The sequence below is a fragment of the Chiloscyllium punctatum genome, chromosome 17, assembly GCF_047496795.1.
Source record: "Chiloscyllium punctatum isolate Juve2018m chromosome 17, sChiPun1.3, whole genome shotgun sequence".
Classification (NCBI taxonomy): domain Eukaryota; kingdom Metazoa; phylum Chordata; class Chondrichthyes; order Orectolobiformes; family Hemiscylliidae; genus Chiloscyllium; species Chiloscyllium punctatum.
The window spans coordinates 71054106-71078634 of record NC_092755.1 but is presented as its reverse complement, the minus strand read 5'-3'; the positions used below and the strand labels follow the sequence as shown (position 1 = coordinate 71078634).

The following is a 24529-nucleotide window of genomic DNA, read 5'->3' as shown; positions in this document are numbered from 1 at the left end:
GAAATAACTCTGCCTTGTTCATTCGATCCAGGTCCCTGATTATTTTGTACACGAGAACGACATCACACCTCAGCCTCCTCCTATTTGAAGGAATACCTATCGTATCCAACTTTTCCTTCGAGCAGTTATGTCCTTCTCATAATATAGTGACCAGAGCTGTGCACAAAATCTCAGTTGTGGCCTAACCATCATTGCATACATTGCAACGGCTATCTCAGTCAATGAAGGAATGCATTCTTCCATGCCTAATTACCACCTTATCTAGGTCAAAGTGAGGACAGCAGATGCTGGAAATCGGAGTCTAGATTAGAGTGGTGCTGGAAAAGCACAGCAGGTCAGGCAGCATCCGAGAGCAGGAAAATCAATGTTTTGGGCAAAAGCCCTTTATCAGGAATGAGTCATTCCCGATGAAGGGCTTTTGCCCAAAATGCCAATTTTCCTGCTCCTCGGATGCTGCCTGAGCTGCCGTGCTTTTCCAGCACCACTCTAATCTACCACCTCATCTACCTGTCCTGACCTCTTCAGGGACCTGTGGACATGCACTCCAAGGTCTCTCCTTTTCTCCACCCCTCCCAAAGCCTCTTGTTCTGTGCACTCCTTGCCTTGTTTGACCTCAACAAATGCACAACTTCATACTCCTCTGGATTGAGTTCCATTTGCCAATTTTCCACTCACTCAACAAACGCATTGATATCACCCTCAATATATGGACTATAGCAGTTCAAGGAAAAGGCTCACCACTGCCTTCTTAAGGGCAACTGGAGATGAGCAATAAATGCTGGCCCAGCTAGCAATATTCACATCCCATGAGTGAATTTTTAAAAAAAACTGCAGTCAATAGTAACTCCCTTCACTATCAACTGCACAGCCAATTATGGTGTCATCTGTAAACCCATACCTCCCATATTTTGGGTCAGTTAATTTGTTTAATAACAGTCGGTTTAAAAGATATAGAAGTATGGAGCAGATAAACATGAATGGATTTTAGTTTGAAGTGAAACTGGGGGGGGCGGGGTCATTCAATATACGGTTCTGGTCTGAAATCCCTTGATACATCTTCTCTCCATATTTCTAAGTGCCTCATTCCTTCTTTTATGAAAATACAGAAAAAATTCTGAGGGAATTCAGGACAATTATACAGTGGGGAAAAGAAACAAGGAAATTGTTACTTGTGATCTAATAGTTAAAGCAATTCATTACTTTACAGTGTTTGTTTTATATTGAAGTTTAAAAATTAGTAGTGGCAGCCACGATTACCAACACAACAATATCAATGTATCAGCAGCTGCATCACTGCATACTTTTCCGTTTACAATGCTAGTGAGTGTTTGTTATACCCTTTACAAGGTGTCAAAGCTCTTTAATGCAATGTTTAACATTAACATTAATATTATTTGGAAATTGCCACCTGAGAAGGTTAAAAAGGAATCACACATTGTTTGGTGAAGGCATTTCTAATCTAGATCAGGGGCTGGGAGAAATCCTGCAATTTGCAAATCATTGAATCCCTACATTGTGGAAGTAGGCCATTCAGCCCAACAAGTCCATACTGACCCTCTGAAGAGCATCCCACCCAGACCCAACCCCCTACTCTACTCCTGTAGCCTCACATTTCCCATGGCTAATCCACCTATACATCCCTGAAAACTTCAGGCAATTTAGCATGGCCAATCCACCTAACCTGCACATCTTTGGACTGTGGGAGGAAACCAGAGCACCCGGAGGAAATCTGCACAGAAATAAGGATAATGTGCAAACTCCCCGCAGACAGTTACTTAAGGATGGGATCAAACCCGGATCCCTGTGCTGCAAGACAGAAGTGCATCAGGAAAACTACTCCCCATCGCCATCTCAAAAGAATGGAAAACACATGCTGGCCCAGCCAACAATGCACAGAAAGCCCAGAAAAAATGAAAAAGAAAACCAATAACTTGCTTTTACAATTATTAACATGGTAAAGGTATTTCACAGAACAGTAATCAAAAATCTTACAGTAGGTTGCACAAGGACAGAACAAAGTGCCAAGTTTAAAGGAACATCTTGGAAGGAGGAGATTGAGACTTAAAGAGAAAATTCCACTGTGTTGGTACATCCTAGGCAGCTGAAAACAAGGTTGTAAAAGGGAGAGTAATTAAAATCAGTGATACTCAAGTAGGAAGTGGAGAATTGTAAAGGTGTCAGACTTCAGAAGCTGGAGTAGCTGACTGAGATTGGGAGAGATAAACCCAGATAAGTCAGTGATACTGGAAGGATGTCAATTTCGCTTCTAATTTCCACCCCACTTTCATTTTCCCCTGGTTCATTTCTGACTCCTCCCTTCACTACCTCAACATCTGTTTCCATTTCCGGGGATAGGCTGGCCAAGCCAACTGACTCCCACGGTTACTTGAACTATACGTCTTCACACCCTGCCTCATGTAAAGACTGTATTCCATTCTCCCAGTTTCTCTGTCACCGTTGCTTCAATTCCAACGAGTCCACCTTCTTCTTGGCTCCTCAGAAAAATCCACCTTTTACCTCAACCAAGGATTGACTGTCTCAGGTAGTTGGCCCTCAGCCACATTGGATCCATCTTGTGCACTTCTGACCTCACCCCTTCTCTTCTCTCTCATAGGATCCACCTAGTCCTCATTTACCATTCCACCAACATCCAAATCCAAAGAATCATTAGTTGCTATTTGCATCACCTCCAGATACTATTTCCCTCTGCTCCCCTCCCTTGTCAGCCTATACAGGATTACTCCCTTCAGGACACCTTGGGCCACTTCTCCCTCAGTCCCAACACCTCTTCATACCCCCATGCCACCTTCCCATGCAATTGCAGAAGATGCAACACTTGCCCATTTAGTTCCTCCCTCCTCACTATCACAGGCCCCAGAGACATCTTCCAGGTGAAGCAGCACTTGACCTGCATTTCACTTCTAGTCTATTGTATTGGCTGCTCACTGCGTGGTCTCCTCTACATTGCTGAGATTAAACACAGACTGGGAGACAGCTTTGCAGAACTCTTGTGTTTTGTCCACAAAACTGACTCTGAGCTTCCTGTTGCCTGTCACTTCAACACACTACTGTGTTCCCTGGCCAACAGCTGTGTCTTAAGCTTGCTGCAGTGCTCCAGTGAAGCTCAGTGCAAACAGGAAGAACAGCATCGCATCTTCCACATGGGGACCCTTCAGCCTTCAGGTCTTAATATCAAGTTCAACAATGTTTGGGCCCAAATACCTTCTCCCTGGGCCCAGTCATGACATGGGCTACTTTCATCACAGCCAACCCATTTTCACCCATTACTGGTCCCTATTATCAGCTTTTCTGTCTTCCTGGCTCATAATATCCATTGCTTTGTCTGCCTCATGACTGTTCTCTCTCTCTGAGCTCCATTTCCACCCATCACATTCTCCATCCTATCCCACACCCACCTGTAGCACATATACCACCTTTTCCTAGCACTCCCACCGCCCCCCCCGCCCCCCCCCACCCCACCCCATCAGTTCTGAAGAGGGGTCATTGGATCTAAAATGTTAACTCTGCTTTCTCTCCACAGATCCTGCAAACCTGCTATATTTCTCCAGCAATTTCTGTTTGCCTTTCAGACTGCCTGTATTTGCAGTTTTTTTTGCTTTTACTTTAACTGTTGAGACTGGAAGTATATTTGGCCCTCTGATTGTCAATGCAGTCATGCCTAATTTTTTCCTCACTTCACGGGGTTAATTATACCCTTTGCAGAACGGGTAATAACAACGACAGCAACAAGAACTTTTCCTTGAATGTTCCCTTTAACATAGTAAAATGCATGTTATCGGATGAGACACATTTTATAAAAATGACCCAATTTTCCCATGCAGTGGAGTCAATCAATGCACATATCCTAAAGTACTAAAAATCTAAGTTCAATCATTAATTTGCACAGATGCAAACTCTCAAAGTTTCAGCAACTTAAAAAAAGTGTTCGCTGTTGTATAATTGCTTTCTTTGTTCAGCATGATATTGCAAACTTCAGGTGTACTTTATTGCTGTTAGTTTTAATGGGTTCTCCTGTAAATAGCAACCACTGCATCAATAAATCCCCTCCTACCAGCCTTGACAGGTTCTTCCAATTAACAGCAACAAATGAAGATGAATTAGTGCCTTCTTATCTGTAAAGCCATTGCTTTTTGGGTGTTAAAATCTGCCAAATGGGAGGATGAGTCAACACCTTCTTTTGTTCATTAATTGTTCAGCAGTGATACTTTTCATTGACTAATTTTATTTTGCCCCTGATATCCACCTCCTCAAAAAAACTGACTCACAGGCTTTTTCTTTCCCTTAAGAACACACTCCATTTAAAAGAAAGGCTTTTTAAAAAAATAAAATCTTTAATCTGGTATCTCCTTTTGAAGGAGTGTCAACTCTTTGCTGGGGTGCAGTTGCACCAATGTCAGAGGAACTAATACTGACAAACAGGAAACATAGATCATTTTTTGAATGCTCCTGTCACCTTGGTTACTTGGAATTTATACTTCTTTTTTTTCTGCTACTCGCAGCTCGACTGCAAAGGTCAGGGATACAATATACTGAATAACTAAACATCAGCAGACTGCCATCAGTAATATCCCAAGGTACTGATCTGTCATTAAATGCTCCATTAAAATTGCAAACATCACCTTATGTCAGCACCGTATTCACTATAAGATACTTTAGAGATCGTAAAACGATTGAACAAGACCTTCATTTCCTTTAGTGGCAAGTAAATTATCGCTGATATATGTGACTGTTTAAGAACTTACGTGTAACTTGAAGTTTTCACATTCTTCTTGGCTTTTTCAAATCTATTCAGTGAATTTCTACCCAGGATTGCTGATGCTTGTTAGATGTCTTCTTGCAGGTTTGACACTGGATCACATGATGGACAACTGCCTGAAGTTAGGTTTATGTTTACCAATTCAAACTTGCATTCCTTGAGGTTAGTGTCTGTGCACCCCCTGAACCAAGGCAAGCTGACAACAATGTTTCTACTTAATCTAAGAAATCTGATAGTGCCCGGTGACCCCAGCAAGGATCATCTAGTAATGCATGTGGGGCATGCTTAAGGTCAAGTGGAACTAGGGAACTAGGGATGTTTATATGTAAATTGAGGGCAATTGGGTGAGAAATGGTTCTCACAGTACAGTGGTAATGTTCGTACCTCCGAGCCAGGAGGCCCAGGATCAAGGTCCACCTGCTCCAGGTGTAATAACATCTCGGATTAGAAAATGTCTTACGGGGTGAGAACTTGACGAGGTGTATACAAGAAATAAGTAATCAGTGGTGTAGGAGCTGGAGCAATGAGAGTTGGAATTGTACTCTTATCAGAAAAGTATATGTCCGGATCTGTCTTATCAACCTTTAACTTTTAGTGTTAAACAGTGGTAGCAGAGGATGGCTAGATTGAAAACTAAGTGTTAGTCCAACCAAAGGGAAAACATCAGAGATTGGCGAATCATTACCTAACAAATACCCATCCCTAAATGTGAACCTTATGATCAATGGAAGAATGAGGGAATCATTTGGACCCATGTTCCTTCTTTCACAAAGAAGAAACATAGTATGGCCCTGGATCTTTGGCTAACACACAAAGGAAGAATTTTTTTTCGGAATTGGAATTAATTATTTGAACACGGATGAAGATTCAGATAAATTATTAACTTCTATGGACAGAATTTAACAAAAACGTGTTATTAACTGCTTATGAGGCAGGGTCAGGTTGAGAAATTCCGAAAAAAAGGAAACTCGTTCTGTAGGTGAGTACGTAATGGAATTCCACAGATTGCATGGACGACTGCAGACATTTTATCTGGAAATTTCTCAATTTGTGCTGGCATTTAAGTTATGAGGCTGTGTCAAATTATTGAACTGAGATAGACTTCTAATATAGACAGGAATTAAATTTGCAAGAAGACAAACACGCACTGCTGTAGTAAATGTTGGAAGCACGAAAACATTCCTTGGAAAGAATTCAGCCAGTCACACTATTTGCGCCATGAGTGGTGCTGTGTTACAGAACCCTGAGGACACTTTGTTATAATTCTGGCAAGACCAGCTAGGTAAAGATTGCAGGCAATTGTATCAAAGAAGAATTTTAACTAAGAGAAGCATGGACATAAATGTTGTTGTTACTCAGAGGGAACAGTCCATATCAGTTCATCTTTATAGAAATCCTAAAGTTCGGAGGTTAATGTGATCAACTCCTAACTTTGGAAGGCTTTACCATCAATTCTACCTTTTTGGAGCAATTTAATGCACTCCAAACAGGCAGAAATTATTTCAGAAAAGCAAAAGTATCTTACAGAATTCAAAACAGCATTAGACATATTGCAAGACCATTAGAAATTAGCTTCAGACAGGGAAACACAGTTTCTTATGAAATAGAAGGGCTTAAAGAATGGACAGATTATTGGTAAAGTTGGAGAAATAATAATTGCACAACTTAGGAACCAGACTATTCAAGTACATGTTTCGGGTTTGCTTGGTAAAGGTTACAGACCTGCAGCAAATGAGGTGTTTTGAAAAATAATAAAAAAAACTGGGTACATCTCATTACTACATAGTACACAGTCATGAAGTGTTAATATTGGAAAATTCATTCTGTGAGACTTCCAGTCATGCTGAAGGCTAAAATATAGGCATGAGCAGAACATTAACATTTAGAAACTATAAACAGCTCTCAAAAGAATACGAACACTCCTTTCAATGGATATCTCACTTTCAAAGAAATATATAAAAATGTGCAGCACCTGTATGGTATGTACCATCATCTTTTAACAGTGACCCAGTCTATAACAGTACAAAAAATGTGAACAGAATCTCATATTGTGGTCTAGGTTAGTACTGCATGTCGCAAGTGTCTTGTTTGGCAAAGTATAGCTGTTTCTTTCCCTATATAACCTTTATCTTAAAAACACATTCAAAAATATCACTGGCATTCTCAAGGTACTGTTCAAAATAAATTGTTTTTCAGTCAATAGCAAGTGTAAGCTGCAGAATTCATGTGCAGCTGAACTCAGCTTAGTTTTGTTTTAGAAAATAATAATTTTATTTCACCATCTATAAACAAATGGTAACATACGTAACACAGTATGATTTATGGTTTTTGGAATAGGACTTGTACACTACATAAAATCTGACCAAGGCAGGAAGAGTTAATTTGGACTTTGTCAAAAATATATCAGCTATTTATTATATACCCTTCCTGATTTGAAGTCAATGGGGATGCAATCAGAAGACATGTTTAGCAGGCAGCTGAATAATATTATACATTCTACAGTATCAGCCAAAGTCAAAAATATCCTTTGACTCTACCATTTCTCTCTTTCATTGTTTAAGTACAATATCTTACAAACACTGCGTTCGAGATGATCCTTCACTTTGTCAAAAGTAAATCATTGCAAGCTCACCTCTGTCATCTTCATGGGTTTGATTTTCTATTATCAATACACAATGTTGATGTCTTATCAATGATGATATTACAGAAAAGTTGATGCTATGCATCACCCAATCGCACCTAAAATTCCTGCCACATTGACTGACCAACTGTATTCTTAATTGCTTTCATGATCCAAAATATGACTTAAAAGCAACAGTCAAATTCACACTTGATAATATTTTTGGTATCGCCATCAACCTTTCTCTCTGCTTGTGAAGAAATCAATTTTTGTTTTTAAAGAATTTGTTTCTAACTTCACTATTTATGGTATAATCATATCTCTTGTGACAAGCAGGTCATGAACTAAAAGCAATCACTTTAGATTCAATTCTGCAAAAATTGTAATCTCTTTCAAACTAAAAGGATCACAATCATGATTTTTGCTTCTAGTTAATTTAATGAGTACTATTGATTTCTGTTTCCTTTCCCTTGCTCTCCCTTTTCATAATCTACTTTAATTTGTCCTTATTCCCCCATGGACCTTCTCTGGTTGACGTCATCACAATCATAATCCACTGCCAGAACTTTAAAAACAGCATTTTTAAACTGGCTTGGAAAAGGCTAGTGCAAGTAACCCAGGATGATTGTGTGTTCCTATTTTTACTGCCTCCTTTGCTGTGAGAACACTCCTGCTCACTGCTGGTCTCTCTGCACAATAGATAAATAGGAAAAAGTCATACAATTTTTTTTGAGAGAGATGATCTGAGTAGAATTAGGCTGCAAGGAATGGAGAGAGTCTGAAACTGAAATTCGGAATGAGTACCTGCTTCAAGGTGCGAAGCTGTTCTTTTGCGGTTGTTGTTGCAATGATGACACGGTTGCTGGCAGCACTCAGTTGGAAGGAGAGGGAAAGTCCGGCTACTATTTGGATTCCAAGGTCCGTAACAGACACTTTCTCCTCAATCACCGTTATTGTCTTTTCAGCCAGGATTGAATCAGAAAGTGGTGATAGTACCTTTGAAATGAAGAAATTTCAAACTTAAACACATATTAATTCAATTTCCTACCTAGCACCAAAGCAAATTTTAATTGCCCTTTCCATTGTCTAATCACAATTACCCAAAAGTGGCAAGTTATATTCTTAACCATCACTAGTTTGCTAAATGCCTTAAAATGGCAATAGGATAATAGTGTTTACATTGAATATTTTAACAACTGTAGTTACAAAAATGTTAACACAAAGAAGTCTTTATTCTTTACTCACAATTTGAAGCTGGACTGAGAGAGTGAACTTGAATGGTTACAAAATCTCTTAACAATAGTAATTATGGACAGGTATAATACAGACCCATTGATGAAACAGGCAATCACTGCTCTTAAGCAAATCTAAATAATGAGTCAATTTCCTGTAGTATTGCTCATGGTCAATGAGATTATGTATTATGTTCATGGAAGGCGATGTCATTGTAAAAGGAGTGCTGCTGATAATCAGGAAAGACTCGCAAAGCTTCCCAATTTACATTCAAGGTGCATGAATTGTTACCCATTCTTAATCAAACAGACAAACTCCTGGAACTGATATGAATGCAACATTGCAGCTAGTAATGATTAAACATAACTGTCAGCTGTGTCCCTAACTGCGATGCAGAAGAACAATAAAGACTCCCGATATTGTGGGGACCAATGTCAGGCAACAGAACCTGTCTTGGGACCCTTAGGCAGGACAGGGAACTCAAAATAAATAAGGCTGACATTTTTGTCAAACACACAGTAACATGAATAAGATGACCTAAGTGTACATATAAGACATACACATAAAGCACAATTATCACAGATGTTTGATGCTTAATTGAGTTATTATGGTAGCTGAGATTTTTTGACATTTCAGTGATTCCCTGATGTATATGTTGGCACTTTTCAGATATCACACCCCACCCCGACTCATCACATGGTTAAATTGCTGAAACCAAGCAAAAGCTAGAAATTCTGGAGAGTCCAATGCAAAATCATAAGCAAGATGCAGGCTGCAGCATGTGATTCTAATTCAACAAGTAAGTGACAGGATAATCAGCCAAAAAAGGAAGTTATTTGCTGTACATTGACAAAACATTTGATTCTTGCCTAACATGAATATAAACTAAAAATGCTATTTGTAGCTTTTTATTAGGTGACAGACATTATTCATTTCTAGAAAGAAGTTTAAAAACTGCACAATTTACAGTGGATTCTTCAGCAGTACTGGTGTTCTTTTCAGATCAATTGAACATAACCCTAGTGGGTCCAATGCATTGTGGCCATTGGAAGTGAATAAAGACTTGTTGGGTTTTTCTTTAAACAAGTTATAGTATCCTTTTGGGATTTATACTGTGCTGTTTCTGTTGATTTTCAAAAACCACACAATGGTGTTTCAGTTTACTGTCAGGTTATTGTCTTTGATTTTACCAGTAGCAGACTTTCAAGTTCAGATGTTGTTTAACGAGATGGACTTCGATTATACTGGATTCTGCCAATGTATTCCCTGCCAAAAGCAGAAGTTCCATTCTATCTAATATGTTTAATCGCTCTTTTCAGGTTTTGGCATGTTCATCCCACTGGGAACCCCATCAGCGCTGTGTATAACCCTATGGGAATGTTTGCCATACCTTGGAAGATGCATATTGGAGTGCTTCTCCAGATTAATCCAAATAATGTCTTTTGTGTTGGATCCTTTGGTAATCCATGTAACTGTATTCATCCGAAGTTTCCATAGAGCGTGCAAACAACCAAGTCTAGATCATCACCATCGAGCAAAGGGGACCACTGATCCATCCTTCTTAAAGACCCTCAGCAATCCAGACTGAGGTTGTACACCTTGAAATTTTGATTATTTAATTCCTTTATAATACTGAATAAGAATAGATTAGACTGGTGCCTGAAGGTCAAGCACTCTATATAGCATCTCATCAATGACAGTCGTTAAGATCCATGTGAGCTTCCTCCCACATAATTACATTGCATGCCGTCAATATTTAACTTCTTTTAATTCCCCTATACCTATCTAGTTTTTTCTTAAATGCAACTGTGCTATTTATCTTAATTATTCCATAATGAATTTAAACTTACCTTATTGAATAGAACAAAATGTTTTTTCTGAACTTCCTTCTGGATTTTTTTTTTACTTGTTTCCTACATGGGGAAACATATCTATGACTCCCCTATCTAACCACAGCACAATCTTAAAGATCGATATTAAATGCCTCAGATCTTCTTTCTGAAGAAATGAGATTAAACATAATGAGTTATTTTTGATAACTGTATGCTTTCAACTCCAACATCTAACTGATGCTTTATTTCCCCCTTTCTCGAATGTCCCAATATCTGTTATTTTTGTAACAATACTATGGCTTTTAGAGGTGTATTTTGTCCTTTTATTTTATGAAGAAAAATTGAGACAAAAGGTACTGAGTGGTCTGCTGTAATCCAATAAAGTAAATGGCTGGTGAGGCCTTGGAGATTTTTTAAAATAATGGAACAATAGAAGCATCCTGAATGGGTGGGATAAGGCTCCAACAGAACCAGAATTTTTAGTTGTAGCTTTCAGCAGTTGCTGGGGTCTTGAAGCTGAATGTGAAAGCACTTTTTCCTTTTCTGTTACAGCTAAAAGCTGGAGTTCTCTTCCTGCTGCTAGAATTGTAAGCGAGACAATCTATTTTTTGAATTTTCCTTTCCCAAGGGTGTGTTTATGGGATGTTACTACATTGGAATAGTTAATTAGTTGTAGTTACCTATAAATAAAGTTTTAAATATATTTTAATAAAGTTACAGTTAAGCCGATTCTTTCCTTTTCTTTTTATTTTGTCTGTATTTTTACTGTGGTGTAAATACAGACAAAATAAAGTTTGCTTAGAGCCAAATAGTTTGACCAATTGAATTACATTTGGAATGCAACACCCTACACTTACTTTTAAAATAAGAAAAAAAGTTAGAATCTAGCCTATCTTCTTAATATATTTTGAGGGGGTTTGGTCTGCTCCATAACATTTTGCAATGTCAGAGTATAGTGCTCAGTTTTGGTTCTAAGTATGATCTAAACACAGTTCTATGTAAGTTTTTTAAAAAATCTACTTTTCAATACTATATTTCTAGAAATGGATCCCAGTACTTCTCCCAGGTCATATTCTTAGCAATTATCCAGCTTTCCCTAAGACTGGTTCCTACAACTCTGTAACATGGGACATAGAACATCACCACGCAGTAACATTGCCTCTGTTTGTCTTTGTTAATAGCAAAGCCCTTATACACAGTTGATATTGGCTGATTGAACTTTTCGAACTTCCCAACCTCCTGTGTAAATGCCAAATTGTCCTCCTACTTCCTACGAATTCCCATTTACCTGTTACTGCATCCTCCCAAATTTACTTTGGTTCCCCGTATCATCAGGCATTACATTTGAATTCCTCTGCCTATCTAGGATTTGTCCACTAATAGTCGCACTCTATCTCTGCACTAGCCTCACAACCTGGCAATTATTTCCATTAGCTCACTATTTTCAATCAGGGTGCACTAAAGCTGCTGAGTTTGATCTCAGACATGGAGGTGCAATTTATTTCTATGCAGGCAGCCTTACATTTCCACATCCTGGAACTTTGGTGGGGAAATGCGAGGTTATGCACTTTGGTAGTGAGGTTAAGAAAAAGCAGAATATCTTTCAAAACAAACATGATGTGCTAAACAATTCTTGAAATACTAGAATGACTAAGGGTATGGCAAGACAAGGTGTGAATTTTTTTTTAAATGGTGATGGTGTTCAGAATGACTTGGAAGTACTCATATACAGAATGCAGAAAGTTAACAGGTAGGTACAACAAGCACTTAGAAAGGCAAATGGCAAGTTGGCTTTCATTACAAGGGGAAAAGAAGTACAAAATAAAGGTATCTTCCTATGATTGTGTCGGACTTTGGCTATACTACATAATTAGAAAAGATGGATTGCTGTGGAGGATTCATAGTGAAAGTCCACTAGATAGTTTCCTGAGATGACAAGGTTATGTTCTGATGAGAAGTTGAGTAGAATGTGCCTACATTCTGGAGTTCAGAAGAATTACAGGCAATCGCATTGAAACATAAAAATTTCTAAAGGGGCTTCAAAGTGTAGACAATGAAAAGTTATTTTTGGAGGTACAAGAATCTAAAACAGCACAATGTCAAGATATGTGTATGATCATTTAGGATTGATATGAATATTACTTTCTTCATTCACAGTGTTGTGGATCTTCGAAATTTTCGAGCCAGAGGGTTATGATGCTCCATTGTTGAATACATTTAATACTGAGATAGAGTTTTCATCTCAGGAATCAGGGGATATGGGCAGTGGGCATGAAATTAGATGAGGTCATTTTGACTGCTACAGCAGGCTCAAAGGTCCTGTTTCTACTCCTTATGTTCTTATGGTCCTGAGAAGGGAACTCTTTGTTTGTCTCGTTCTAATTACATATAGGTCTGCCTCAAACAGTTAGAAATTTAAATATGTTTACAGTATGGAGAAGGTACAAAACTGTATTCTCGAGACATTTAACTTACAGAAAGATAAGGCTCTGGTTGTGCAACATATACATTCTTATAATGCAATTTTGATACTATGCTGATCCTACAGTCTAGTGTAATTTTCTGCCTCTGTACTTTTGATGTGAATTCTCACATGGTGACAGTGATTAATGGAAAAGGAACACAGCTTTTGATAGGTTGCACATACATAATTTTACCATATGTGCTCTTTAAAAACAGACGCAGAAAATGTCCATGAGATGTCAATCCCAAGTGATGTGAGACTCCTTCATCTGTGCAGTGCTGCTCAACTTCATTGCAGCCCAGGTCAGTTGACTGATGTGGTAAGGTCGGACTGTGTGCACAGCACAATTGCTTCACACTGATGCTAACTTTTCACCTTTAGGAAAAGACCCATCAAGAATCGGTCAATAACTTACACTGACGTAGTAGTCTCCTTTTGAAAGATGTATTTGCGGCATATTGGGGATTGGCATGTGGGTGTTTACTTTGTCTCTGGCTAGTCTGGACTGCTCCTAGATGCTAAACTCAATATACAGTAATTGGAAAGTGCTCAATATCTTTAATCCTGTTTGGCCCTCACTTTTGTGGACATTTGAAAAAAATTCAAAATAAACATGATGTGCTAAACAATTCTTGAAATACTAGAATGACTAAGGGTATGGCAAGACAATACTTTCTTCAGGATTTGGACAGAGCTTAGTTATTCAAATTCTGCAAGATGTCACATCTTACTTTTCCTTTTGATGTACATTTTCTTTTATAAAAGAACACTATCTATGTACAGTGCTATTATGAATCCTGGTATAAATAAGAGGACTTACACAGTGAAAATAAGATAAGTGAAATGCATTTTGTTCACCAATATATTATTTATAATTAGCTTTTGTTCTCCACCTTTAAAATAGTTTCGAGCTTCAGTTCAATGTGACCCGACCTTATAAATGTTGCATTGGATACACAATGGTTGCACTTTGCAACTGTCACTAACAGTTTGAGTGAGATTCCTTAAGGAGCTTAGTTGAGACATTCAATAAGAGAAATGCCAACAGCCTTTGCTGTTTATAAGCAATCCCTCAGGAATGTACTCACTGCATTTCCTGCAAAAGATGGATTGATGTAAAGCTATTTTTCCTGCAGAATGGACCCATTAATTCTGAACCAGTATTTAAAAGCTCTGAAATGCCAGTTTTCTCTCACAGACTTAGTGGTGTGTTGAACAATTTTTTTTGTGTGGTCCTGGCTGACTTACCCGGCAGATATATCACTACACAAACATAACCCTAAATTCCCTGTTGGCCTGGAGGCAGAGAGAGTAATATTCTGTAGAAATGTCATTCAACATTGTTTGTTTTAATCTTTAAAGCCAGAAGAGTTCCCGTGACTAGTGGTTTCAATACCATCAGATATATGTCATAAATCATCTCTAACACAACATTGCACCATGGCTTTGAGATGAATGCTGAGATTTGGAAATTCAGCTTGACATTAATAAGTTGTTGTAAGTTTAGCTTTTCCAATGAATCTTCCACAATAATCCTTTCAACAATATGGTTAGAATATTTAAGTCAGATCAATGAGATACTGCTGGTCTACATGCAGACGTTACAATTTGGCTGAATAGAAACAATGAGAAATGTAAAGTGAATTAAAATAAATGATTATTCTTTTGTCTATTGTCAAGTGGGAGGCAAGCTGACTTGCTGCCACGCTTCTGCAAATGTTGATTTACAGTAGACCACCAGTAAGGGAAAAGCAGCTAATCATGATAGCTCTTCAATCGAGATTTCCTCCTTCACTTTTGGGAAGTGATTTCTGACAAGTGCACATTCTCATCACTGTGAAAATTATTAGGAAATTCATACATTCTAAAGCATGTGTATACCATTTCAGAAGGACTGAACTAAGCAAGTTTTCATGAACATACTTCCTATACCAAGAGCAATTTTTAACTTGTGTGTTGAATTGTAAGTAAATAAGTACCATGCCGGTTGGTGGTATAATGAATTAGAATGACACATGTTTGACTTATTTAATCATAATTATTAAATATTAGACTTAATTCTTCAATTGAATTGAAGACAAAAGTAAAATGTACTGAAAATCTAGAATAAAGTTTTCCACTGTGAACTTCTGCTTTATCTCAGATAACCATCTATGTTAATGTTCTTCATGGAAGGTGTGGATAAGGTGTACAATCTGACAATGCTGTACTCTAATAAAAAAAATAAAGGTATGGTAAAGGCACCATAGTCCTACTGGACTAGAGGGCCGCTCCCTCATTACAGGGAGTCGAGTGGTGGTGATATAACTTGAGAATCACTACACGTCAAGTAGAGGGGAGAGGTTCAGACAGAGAGTCCTTCAGGGTAACTTCAGCCAGTGTAGGGATTGAACCCATGCTGTTGGAATCACTTTGAAATACAAATCAGCAGTCCAACCAACTGAACTAACTGACCCCCTAAGGCAGTGTACATCATCACAGGAAGTGATGTAGTGTCACCTGATCTTGCTCTCTCTTGCAGGCATGCAGCAAGATGATGCCACACAAAGTTGTTTCTTAAGCATGTTCTCCGTTCCTGAACAGCATCCGTAAAAGTTCTTTGGCAGCACAAGACCAAGAATGTTGGAGGAGGCAGTGGACATTAAGTTCAACATTTTGGCATAAATTGAAACTTAGATGGATAAACCTCAACTGATCAATGATAAATTGAGGAAGGTTGGATGATCAGTTGGAATTTGAAAGCTAATTGATTTTGACTCAAACAATTAAAGACTGGGCTGCTAGATATTATACACCATATTGAAAGAAAATGTTCCGTCTTAGAGAAGGCAACAATCTGTCAGGACCCTCTTCCATTCAAACACACTCAGTGGATGGCACCTTCTTTCCTGGGCAATTGACAACAGCCTTCTGGGAGACATTCCCAGCAGCAAGGCACAGAAATGATTGAACAAAACTGCTGAAACAGTTGAAAGAAAAATAGCAACTGTAAATTAATTTGCTGTTAATTCACCTGTGAAAACGTAGCTGAATGTTGTACAACCTTTTAGTCATTCCGACAACTCGTTAGCTAATACAAATGAAAATGAAATTGCACTGCTTAAAAAAAGCAACAGATTTACTCAGTTAATCTAATCGAACTGACCTTTTTACAATTGGTGTGCTATCATTCAGCAACTAGCTAATTATTATTCTTTGGGAGTTGTCAGTTACCACTCAGGAGTCACGTGCCTATGCAACAACGTAAAGGGCAATGTTTTGAATACATTAATGCCTTGTTCAGCAGCAGATTCCACAGATTACCTTGAACTTTCTCAGAGAAGCTCCTCTGTTACAAACTGTGGCTGCTTTAGAAGCAGCATACTCCAGAGGGCAGGCAGGAGCAGCCCAAGGCTCAGTTATACTGAATAGTTAATACATCTACTCAGAGAGGCAGAACATACCTGAATTGTGGCCATTCCAAGTTCCTGCCCACTCAGGATCCTTCCGTTCTCCAGCTTGGCAATGTGTGGGTTGTCCATTTTCAGGAAGTCAGTTACCAGCTCTGTGATGTCCACCTGCCAGTCATTGCCTAACATGTAGGCTAGCTGCCCACCTGGGTCCAAGGTTTCTGCTACAAACTGCGTAAGGACTCTCACTGTAGCACGTTGGTACTGAAGAGTACATCCTCTCCCTTTTTTGTCATCGTCATCCTCATCATCACTGTCTCGCGTTGGCCTACCAAAAGACATTGACATCATTTTTCCTGGCTTGCAGCAATCCAATACACAGCCACGTACATATTCAAAAGGTAGTACTTACAGGACTGTTGGTAACTGCAAATGATTCACTCACAAGCATTGAACACTTGTCTTTACCAATGAGAAAGCTCAGAATTCTTGGTGAAATATTTCATTGGCAACTGATTAAACAACGCCACGGGAAATGTGTGATGTACTAGGTACGCAGTTACTTAATCAATCACTATCTGGCCACTCTCAAAAGTATTCAATGCACATAAACACCACAGCATATTTTGAACCAGAATGGACAATATTTCGTCTTAAGTCTTTTCAGAATTATCATCAATAAAACTATCTTGGAATGAATTCATAGTGATACTGGGGAAAATTTTAAAAAATGCAATTTATTGTACAGATTTAGTACAAGATTGTTTGGTCAGCTTGAGGACAGGGTGTAAAAGCAGTATGGGATATATATAAATAAAAATGGTTAATTTCAGTTTAGGCTGGCTGTCTTGTTTTCCTTATTTATCTATGGAAACAGGCCCTTTTACAGGGTTTTTCTTAGACATGTCAAGATGAGGAGTATTATTAATGGGAAATGATACCATACAACCCCAGATGAGATACTTGAGACCTACACCTCCTTTATTTTACTCAGAAACAAGCATCAAGATGCATTGCAGCTTCATAAAAATACATCTCACTGTATTAACATGATTCAACATATTACACCAATCACCTTCTTGATCTGCACTACCTCACCATTATAGTAGGAAATTCCTAACTGTGTGACTGTGCTCAAAAGGAAGCAAGTTAGATTTAATTTCAGGTCAAGTAATGGAAAGGCTTAGGCAATGAATTTTCCAGTCTCTGCCTGTTATTTTTGTTCCAAGTCAAGATGACGTGTGGCTTGAAGGGGAACTTGCAGGTATGGGTGATTCCATCCAATGTGCTATCCTTGTCTTTCAAGGTGGCAGAGATTGCAGGTTTGGAAGATGTTACTGGAGAGCTGCAGTGCATCTTGTAGTTACTACACACTGATGACAACGTGCATCAGTGGAGAATGCAGTGAAGTTTGAAGGTAGTGGATTGGTGGAAGTGGGTTGTTTTATTCTAGAGTCTAGGCTTCTTGAATATACTCAAATGGAGAAAATTGCAACACAATAACAACATAAAACAAAGAACTGTGGATGCTGGAAATCTGAAACAAAACAGAAATGGCAGGAGAAATTCAGTATGTCTGGCAGCACCTATGGAGAGAGAATAAAGTTAATGTTTTGAGTCCAGTGACCCCTCAGTATTTCATCACAATCCTGACCTGTGCCTTGCAGATGGTGAACAGGCTTTGGGGAGTCCGGAGGTGAGTCACTTACCAAAGGATTCCTAGCCTCTGACTTGATCTCATAGCCATAGTATGCATATGGCTTCTCCAGATCAATTTCTAGTTGCTAGTCGGGGGTGCAGCATTAACAATGCCATTGAATGTCAAGGGGACATGGTCAGGTACTTGTATCATGTGAATCTTTCTTGCCACTTGTCAGCTCAAGGCTGGATATTGTCCAGGTCTTGCTGCAATTGGACATGGACTGCTACAATGAATGATGTAGGACTTTGTGCAATCATTAGCAAACATCCCTTTTTCTGACCTTATGATGGAGGGAAGGTCATTGATGAAACAGTTTGGACTGTTTGGACCTAGGACACACCCCTGAGGAACTCCTGCAGAGATGCCCTTAAGCTGAGGTGACTGACCTCCAGCAACCGTAACAATCTTCCTATTGACCAGATATGACTCCAACTAGTGCAGAGTTTTCCCCCTGATTTCTGCTGATGTCAGTTTTGCTAGGGGTCCTTCATGCAATACTTAGCAAAATGTTAGTGTGTAGGTACCAAAAGTCACTCAGAAATTTAATAGAATGTTATTGTTTACCGTGAGAGGAACTTAAATTCAAAAGTAGGAAGGTCATGCTTCAGTAACACAGCCCATTAGTGAGAATGCATCTGCAGTCTCGTGGACAATATTGTTCACTTTATTCATGAAAGGTTTAAATGCACTGGAGATGGTTCTGAGAAGGTTCACTGGCATATACAGGGAGTGGGCAGGTTATCTTAGAAGGAAATGAAGGACAGGTTAAGCTTGTATTCCTTGGCATTTAGATGAGTAAGTGACAATTTTATTGAAACATCAAAGATCCTGAAGGATCTTGACAGGGTAGAAGTGGAGAGGATATTTCCTCTTCTGGGAGAATCTAGAGTTAGGATCATTGCTTGAATATCAGGCATCGCCCATTTCAAAGAGAGGTTAGGTAAAATTATTTTTCTTAGGGGGTCATGAGTCTTTGGAATTCTTTCTTGAAAGGTGTGGAAATAGAGTCCTTGAGTGTTAATAAGGTAGTGGCATATCTTGTTAAGCAAAGGATTGAAAGGGTGGGTGGCAATGTGGATTTGATCTTATTGAATGTGAGAGCACCTTGAGAGGCTGAATGGCCGACTAATTCTAAATTATAATTTGATATTTGTGTGCTCTGAAAGCATCAGTGAAAAAATCCTATTCTATTATTAGTGATTCTTTCTCTCAGCATCATTATTCACTTATAAATGTTATTATTATTCTTTCAGTGCTTACTCAGTAATGAAATTACAGCTGGATATTTACTTCAAAATCATAGTTAGAATCAGAGATTTATACAGCATGGACAGAGGTAAGTTGATGCTTGATGCCTGAGTCAGCTGCTTGAAAAATCTATTCAAGTATTCCATTCCCTCAACCCCAACTCATAGTCTCAATGTTACAAAATATCGGACTAACAATACAAAAAGACCTATTTTTATTTCTAGTTCTCCTTCTCTCCGTACTGAAAACCTCAGTGCAACATCTCAATGTGCTGCGTAGCACAATTCCACTTTCTTGTGTAGGCCTGTCCATGCTGACAATCTTGAGCAACTTTAGGTGATCAGGCCTTCAAAGTTTGGTAGAACTTAGGTGATCAGGCCTGTCTCTCTCTGGTTTGCAACAACACTTCGTGGCCTTTCTACATACATTTCGCGATGGGAGTTAAATTGTGTAATTAGGGGCTTGCCACTGCTGAGAAACATCACACACTAAAGTGTCTCAGACTATCACAGTTTTGAATCGGAGAGATAAATTACGATCTTGCAACATCTTTCATTTTACTGTATGCAAATTCTAAAGCTGAGAGCCAGACAACAATTGACTCATATTTAAAGTTATTAGTAGGTCGATTGAACCAAACTAGCTATCACACTGGCTGAGAGAATGCATGTGGCAAAAGCCTTTATTAATAAATGACCCACATCTGTTAATGGCAATATTAAATGCTCCTGTGTTTTATGTTATTATAAGAACTCTCAAACCAATTAAATCCTTTGGCGATGCTTTACACCATAATCAACTTATTCCCTAAATCCTGCACAAAAAGACAATGAGAGTTTCTAATTATGTTTTCCATAGAATTTTACAGTACAGGAGGCCATTCGACCCACTGTGTGTGTCAGTACCAGCTGCCGAAAGAGCTTCCCAGCCAGTCCCATTCTCCAGCCTTATCTCCATGGCCCTTTAACGTCTCATGAACTTTTGGAAAAATCTAACTTCCTGACAGTGAGTGAGTTACTATTTAAAACCTCTACATTCCAAGAGGAAGCACAAAAGAATAAGTTCAAAATTGATGCAGAAGAGGACCACATTTTGAAAGCCCAATGTTAAATAGGGCGCCATGGTGGCTCAGTGGTTAGCATTACTGCCTCACAGCGCCAGAGACATGGGTTTGATCCTCACCTCCGGTGACTGTCAGTGTGGAGTTTGCACATTCTCCAAGGGTTTCCTCCGGGTTCTCCGGTTTCCTCCCACAATCCAAATATGTGCAGGTCGGGTGAATTGGCCATGCTAAATTGCTCATAGTGTTAGGTGCATTAGTCAGGGACAAATGTAGGAGAATGAGTCTGGGTGGGTTACTCTTTGGAGGGTCAGTGTGGACTTGTTGGGCCAAAGGTCCTGCTTCCATACTGAAGGGATTCAAATCAAATCAAATCTAAGTACAAATGTTTACTTGCTACTAGAGATGAAGCTAATTGGAAATGGAGCAGACAATGGAATTGCATGAGTCTTCAAAAGTACTTCCCAGGAATGGCACTGTATTATAAATAAGACGTGATGTTTCGGGGAGAATTGATGCAATGCTCCGCACCCCGAGAGGGGGAGGACAGGCTGCCTTCTGACATGCACACTTCATGATCAGTACCCTTCAGAAATGGTTCAGTGTTGCAAACATCCGATTCCATTGTTTATGCGTTTTATAGTTAGAACTTTCAAGTTATACCTGTAGTTTGGGGATTGAATGCAAGATAAATGGAAGCCTCTGACTGTGAAATCAGGAACCAATCCTGAAGAAATATAAATCAGATAGACCTAGGGTAATTTCAATTTAGAGAGTTTACTTAATAAAGCCAGGATTACAAAAAAGAGTAAGTGTAAACATAATGATAAAGCAAAAGGATCACACTCATTAAAAAAAAAGTTCTTTTATGTAGGTCTGAGATGGAAAGAAGCTAAAAGCACATTTGTAAGCAAGGAGTTCTTTGGTGGGACTAGTTAATTTGGAGCGAGACCAATTATATCCATTATAACATAAATTAATTCATTTAAGTCAGAGAATCAATAGGGTCATTTTGAGGTTAAAAGGTAGTTTTCACCTCTGCTTGAAATGTCCCAGGTAGACCATGTTGCCTTGGAATGGGCTGTGGGAGTTAGGGAGGGTCCTCTGGATTTATTATCTGCGTGTGTTTTTGTTCACAGGAACAGACAATCAGCAATCCAGTTTAGGAATGGACAAAGATAGCTGCAGCTCACTGAGTGAAGATAGCAACGGAGATTAATGTTCAGGCCTGTGCCATAAGAAGAGAAAATACTGACATCATTATTCACCTCATAGAATCCCACAGGAAGATTAAGGTAAGTGTAGAGACAGGTTTGTGAGGGAGAAGTAACCAGATGGCTTGCCACCTTGGAGCTAGAGGAAGATGACTGCATGTAACTAAACATTAATTTGGGCATAGCACAACAAAGTTCTATATGACTGGCCAGACACTGCTTTATTTGTGATGTAGACTGAGGGTTAAATGTTAGGTAAAATAAAAATGGTGGGGTATGAGGGGGATCTCATTGCTCTTCGTCAATTAGCCTCATGAAATCTTTAATAGCTATCATGGTACATGATAAGGAGATTGGAGTCAAATTGTTAACCAAGTATTTATAACTTGGCAGTTGTTTGACAACTACTGGCTCATGACTGCAGAAGAAAGTCACTGATGTTAAGTAAAGACATCACAAGAACAGGCTTTTTGTTTCTGTTTCATAATTTCATTTGCGATGTGTCAATTTCCTTTGGGATGGTATAAAACTAGTCAAAACTATGTGCAGTTTCAAGAACATTTCATACTGTGGGATAATTGGGCAGGGCACAGACACATAAATATGACCACATATTTCATAACGGTGAAATATTGAAACAAAATTTATGACAGCTAGAAACCTCATGCAGATTGCAAACACAGATAAGAGTTTTAAGGTTAGGATCAATAAATTATCAGTTGAAACACGACACCTGAAGAGTCACATCTGAAACCTCAATGCAACGCCTCACCAAAGAGGTGAAATATCGAAGTTTGGTAATAGCAAAGAGATACAACCTGTTATTTTTTATTACCTTGAGACATTAATTATATGTATAAGTCACTAAATTTTATGGCAGCAATTATCCTTGAAAATCAATGTAATCCAAGAAGTCAAGAGTTCCCACCAAAACATTCTTAGAAATAATATCAACTCATTATTTTCTTAGGGGATGTATAATCTGTAATTGTTTGGTTTTCTTGGCTAGGCTGAATATGTAGTCAATATGTTTTAGCAACCCACATAGTATACTGTGATCTCCCGAGTCCAGAAATTATTGTTCAGAAACACCAGTTATCCATAAAAATCTTTGACTGGACCCAAGCAACTCATCGCATAATTTTAGTACAGTATTTTGGGAGCAAAACTTACAAGATACAATACTTGGATAAAGTAAACAATATTTATAACAACTATGAAGTATCTTATCACTGTTTTATACCTAAGACAAATACTTAGATCTACGATTTCACTGGTGTGGTTAGGCACACTGCCTTCAGACTTTAACCAGAAAATTCTAAAATCTTAAAAGACTTGGTTCTAACATTTGAGTCTGGAGATGGAACATTACAACTCTAATTTTAATTTAAAAGAGTGCTTGAATTATTTGATATAAATTATTCATTCATCAAAAATAATTACAATTGTTTTTTCGTGCTTGCTGATATAAGGAAATGTTGAAAGAATTGCACAGGAGCTGGTTGTAGATGTGAAGCATTGTGGGGCTGTGATGTTTAATTATTCTGCTCCCTACCTTCAACACCACTTCAAATGAATTTAATTAATAGGCAATAGAAAAGTGATAATGCCATACCACACTTACAGCCATTCACTTTGAGGTCTATAGCCTATGGGTCCAGTAAAACATAATATGATTAAATGAACTGAAGCACATAACATAAATTTCTGGCCCGTTACTTTTATTAAAATGTTTGAGACTGTTTCTTAAAGTCATTTTTTTTTCTTACATTTTTGTTTATTGCCAAAATAATCCCTGATCAACTGAAATTACAAGCAGCAAAAGTAACAATAGAGGAAATTCTTAGCTTGTCTGAATTCATGTATTGTTAAAAAAGTAGATAAGTTTTAAGCACCATCAGAAAGAAAAATCTGTGACTATATAGCTGTTGCAGAGAGGTAGCTACATTTCAATATTCAAGAATCATAGAATCCCTACAGCGTGGAAGCAGGCTGTTTGACCCATCGAGTCTACACCGACCCTCTGAACAGCATCCCACCCAGACCCACTCTACCCTACCCTTTCCTTGTAATCCTGCATTTCCCATGACTAACCCACCTAGCTTGCACATCTTTGGACATGATTGGAAATTTAGCTTGCCCAATCCACCTAGCCTGCAATGTCTTTGGACTGTGGGAGGAAACTGGAGTACCTGGAGGGAACCCATGCAGACACAGGGAGAATGTGCAAACTCCACACAGACAGTCACCTGAGGGTAGAATTAAGCTTGGGTCCCTGGTTCTGTGAGGCAGCAGTGCTAACCATGGAGCCACCATGCCTCCTCATTTATTTGACACGTCAGAATAACAGACCAAAAGGAATAGGAGGTGGGGTAGCTTTGTTAATAAAGGAGTCCATCAGTGCAGTAATGAGTAGTGACTCAGATGGAATAGATCATGATGTGGAACCAGTCTATTTGGAAATAAAGAAGTCAAGAGTGAGAGTCACCTAAAGATCCCCAAAGAGTTGCCTCACTGTAGGATAAATTGAGAAAGAATGTAAGTGTGTAAGAAAGACACTACAGTTTTCAGGATGATTTTAATTTGTATGTTCAATGGAAAAACCAGATGGCTAAAGGTGGTATGGAACACAAATTTGTACAGTGCATCAGAGATTGTTTCTTAGAGCAATACATTGCAGATTGCACCCAGGAACAGGTTATTTTGTAATCTTTCATGAAGCAGGATTAATTGATTAATTTCTCTATTTATACTTTATCCTGGAGTGAGACAACTGATAGCTGAGTCTGACCTGCCTCATGGCTGCCTCAGCGGCAGCTGAAGACGAGGTGGGTTTGGGCCCGGGATTCCAATGGCCCTAGTTTCCCTTCATGGCAGCAGCACAGTTCACCTGCTTCAGCCTGGGATTCCTTTAGTTGGTTTCGACAGCTTTTTTTTGTCTGCATCAGTCTGAGTATCCCTGTGGCAGCTTCACTCAGCCTGTGACTCCA

The 24529-nt window shown here is 38.8% G+C and overlaps 1 protein-coding gene across 2 annotated transcripts in view; it reads right to left on the bottom strand.

The window, feature by feature from the left end:
- The window catches only part of LOC140487946 (transmembrane protein 132C), a 1087857-nt gene that overhangs the window by 30658 nt on the left and 1032670 nt on the right, over positions 1-24529 (bottom strand). For both annotated transcript variants that reach the window (XM_072587396.1, XM_072587397.1), the window contains 2 exons: positions 16370-16643; positions 8202-8393 (listed from right to left, as the gene is read on the bottom strand). In XM_072587396.1, the coding sequence (XP_072443497.1) occupies positions 8202-8393; positions 16370-16643 (466 nt within the window). The remainder of the gene's footprint in view (positions 1-8201; positions 8394-16369; positions 16644-24529) is intronic.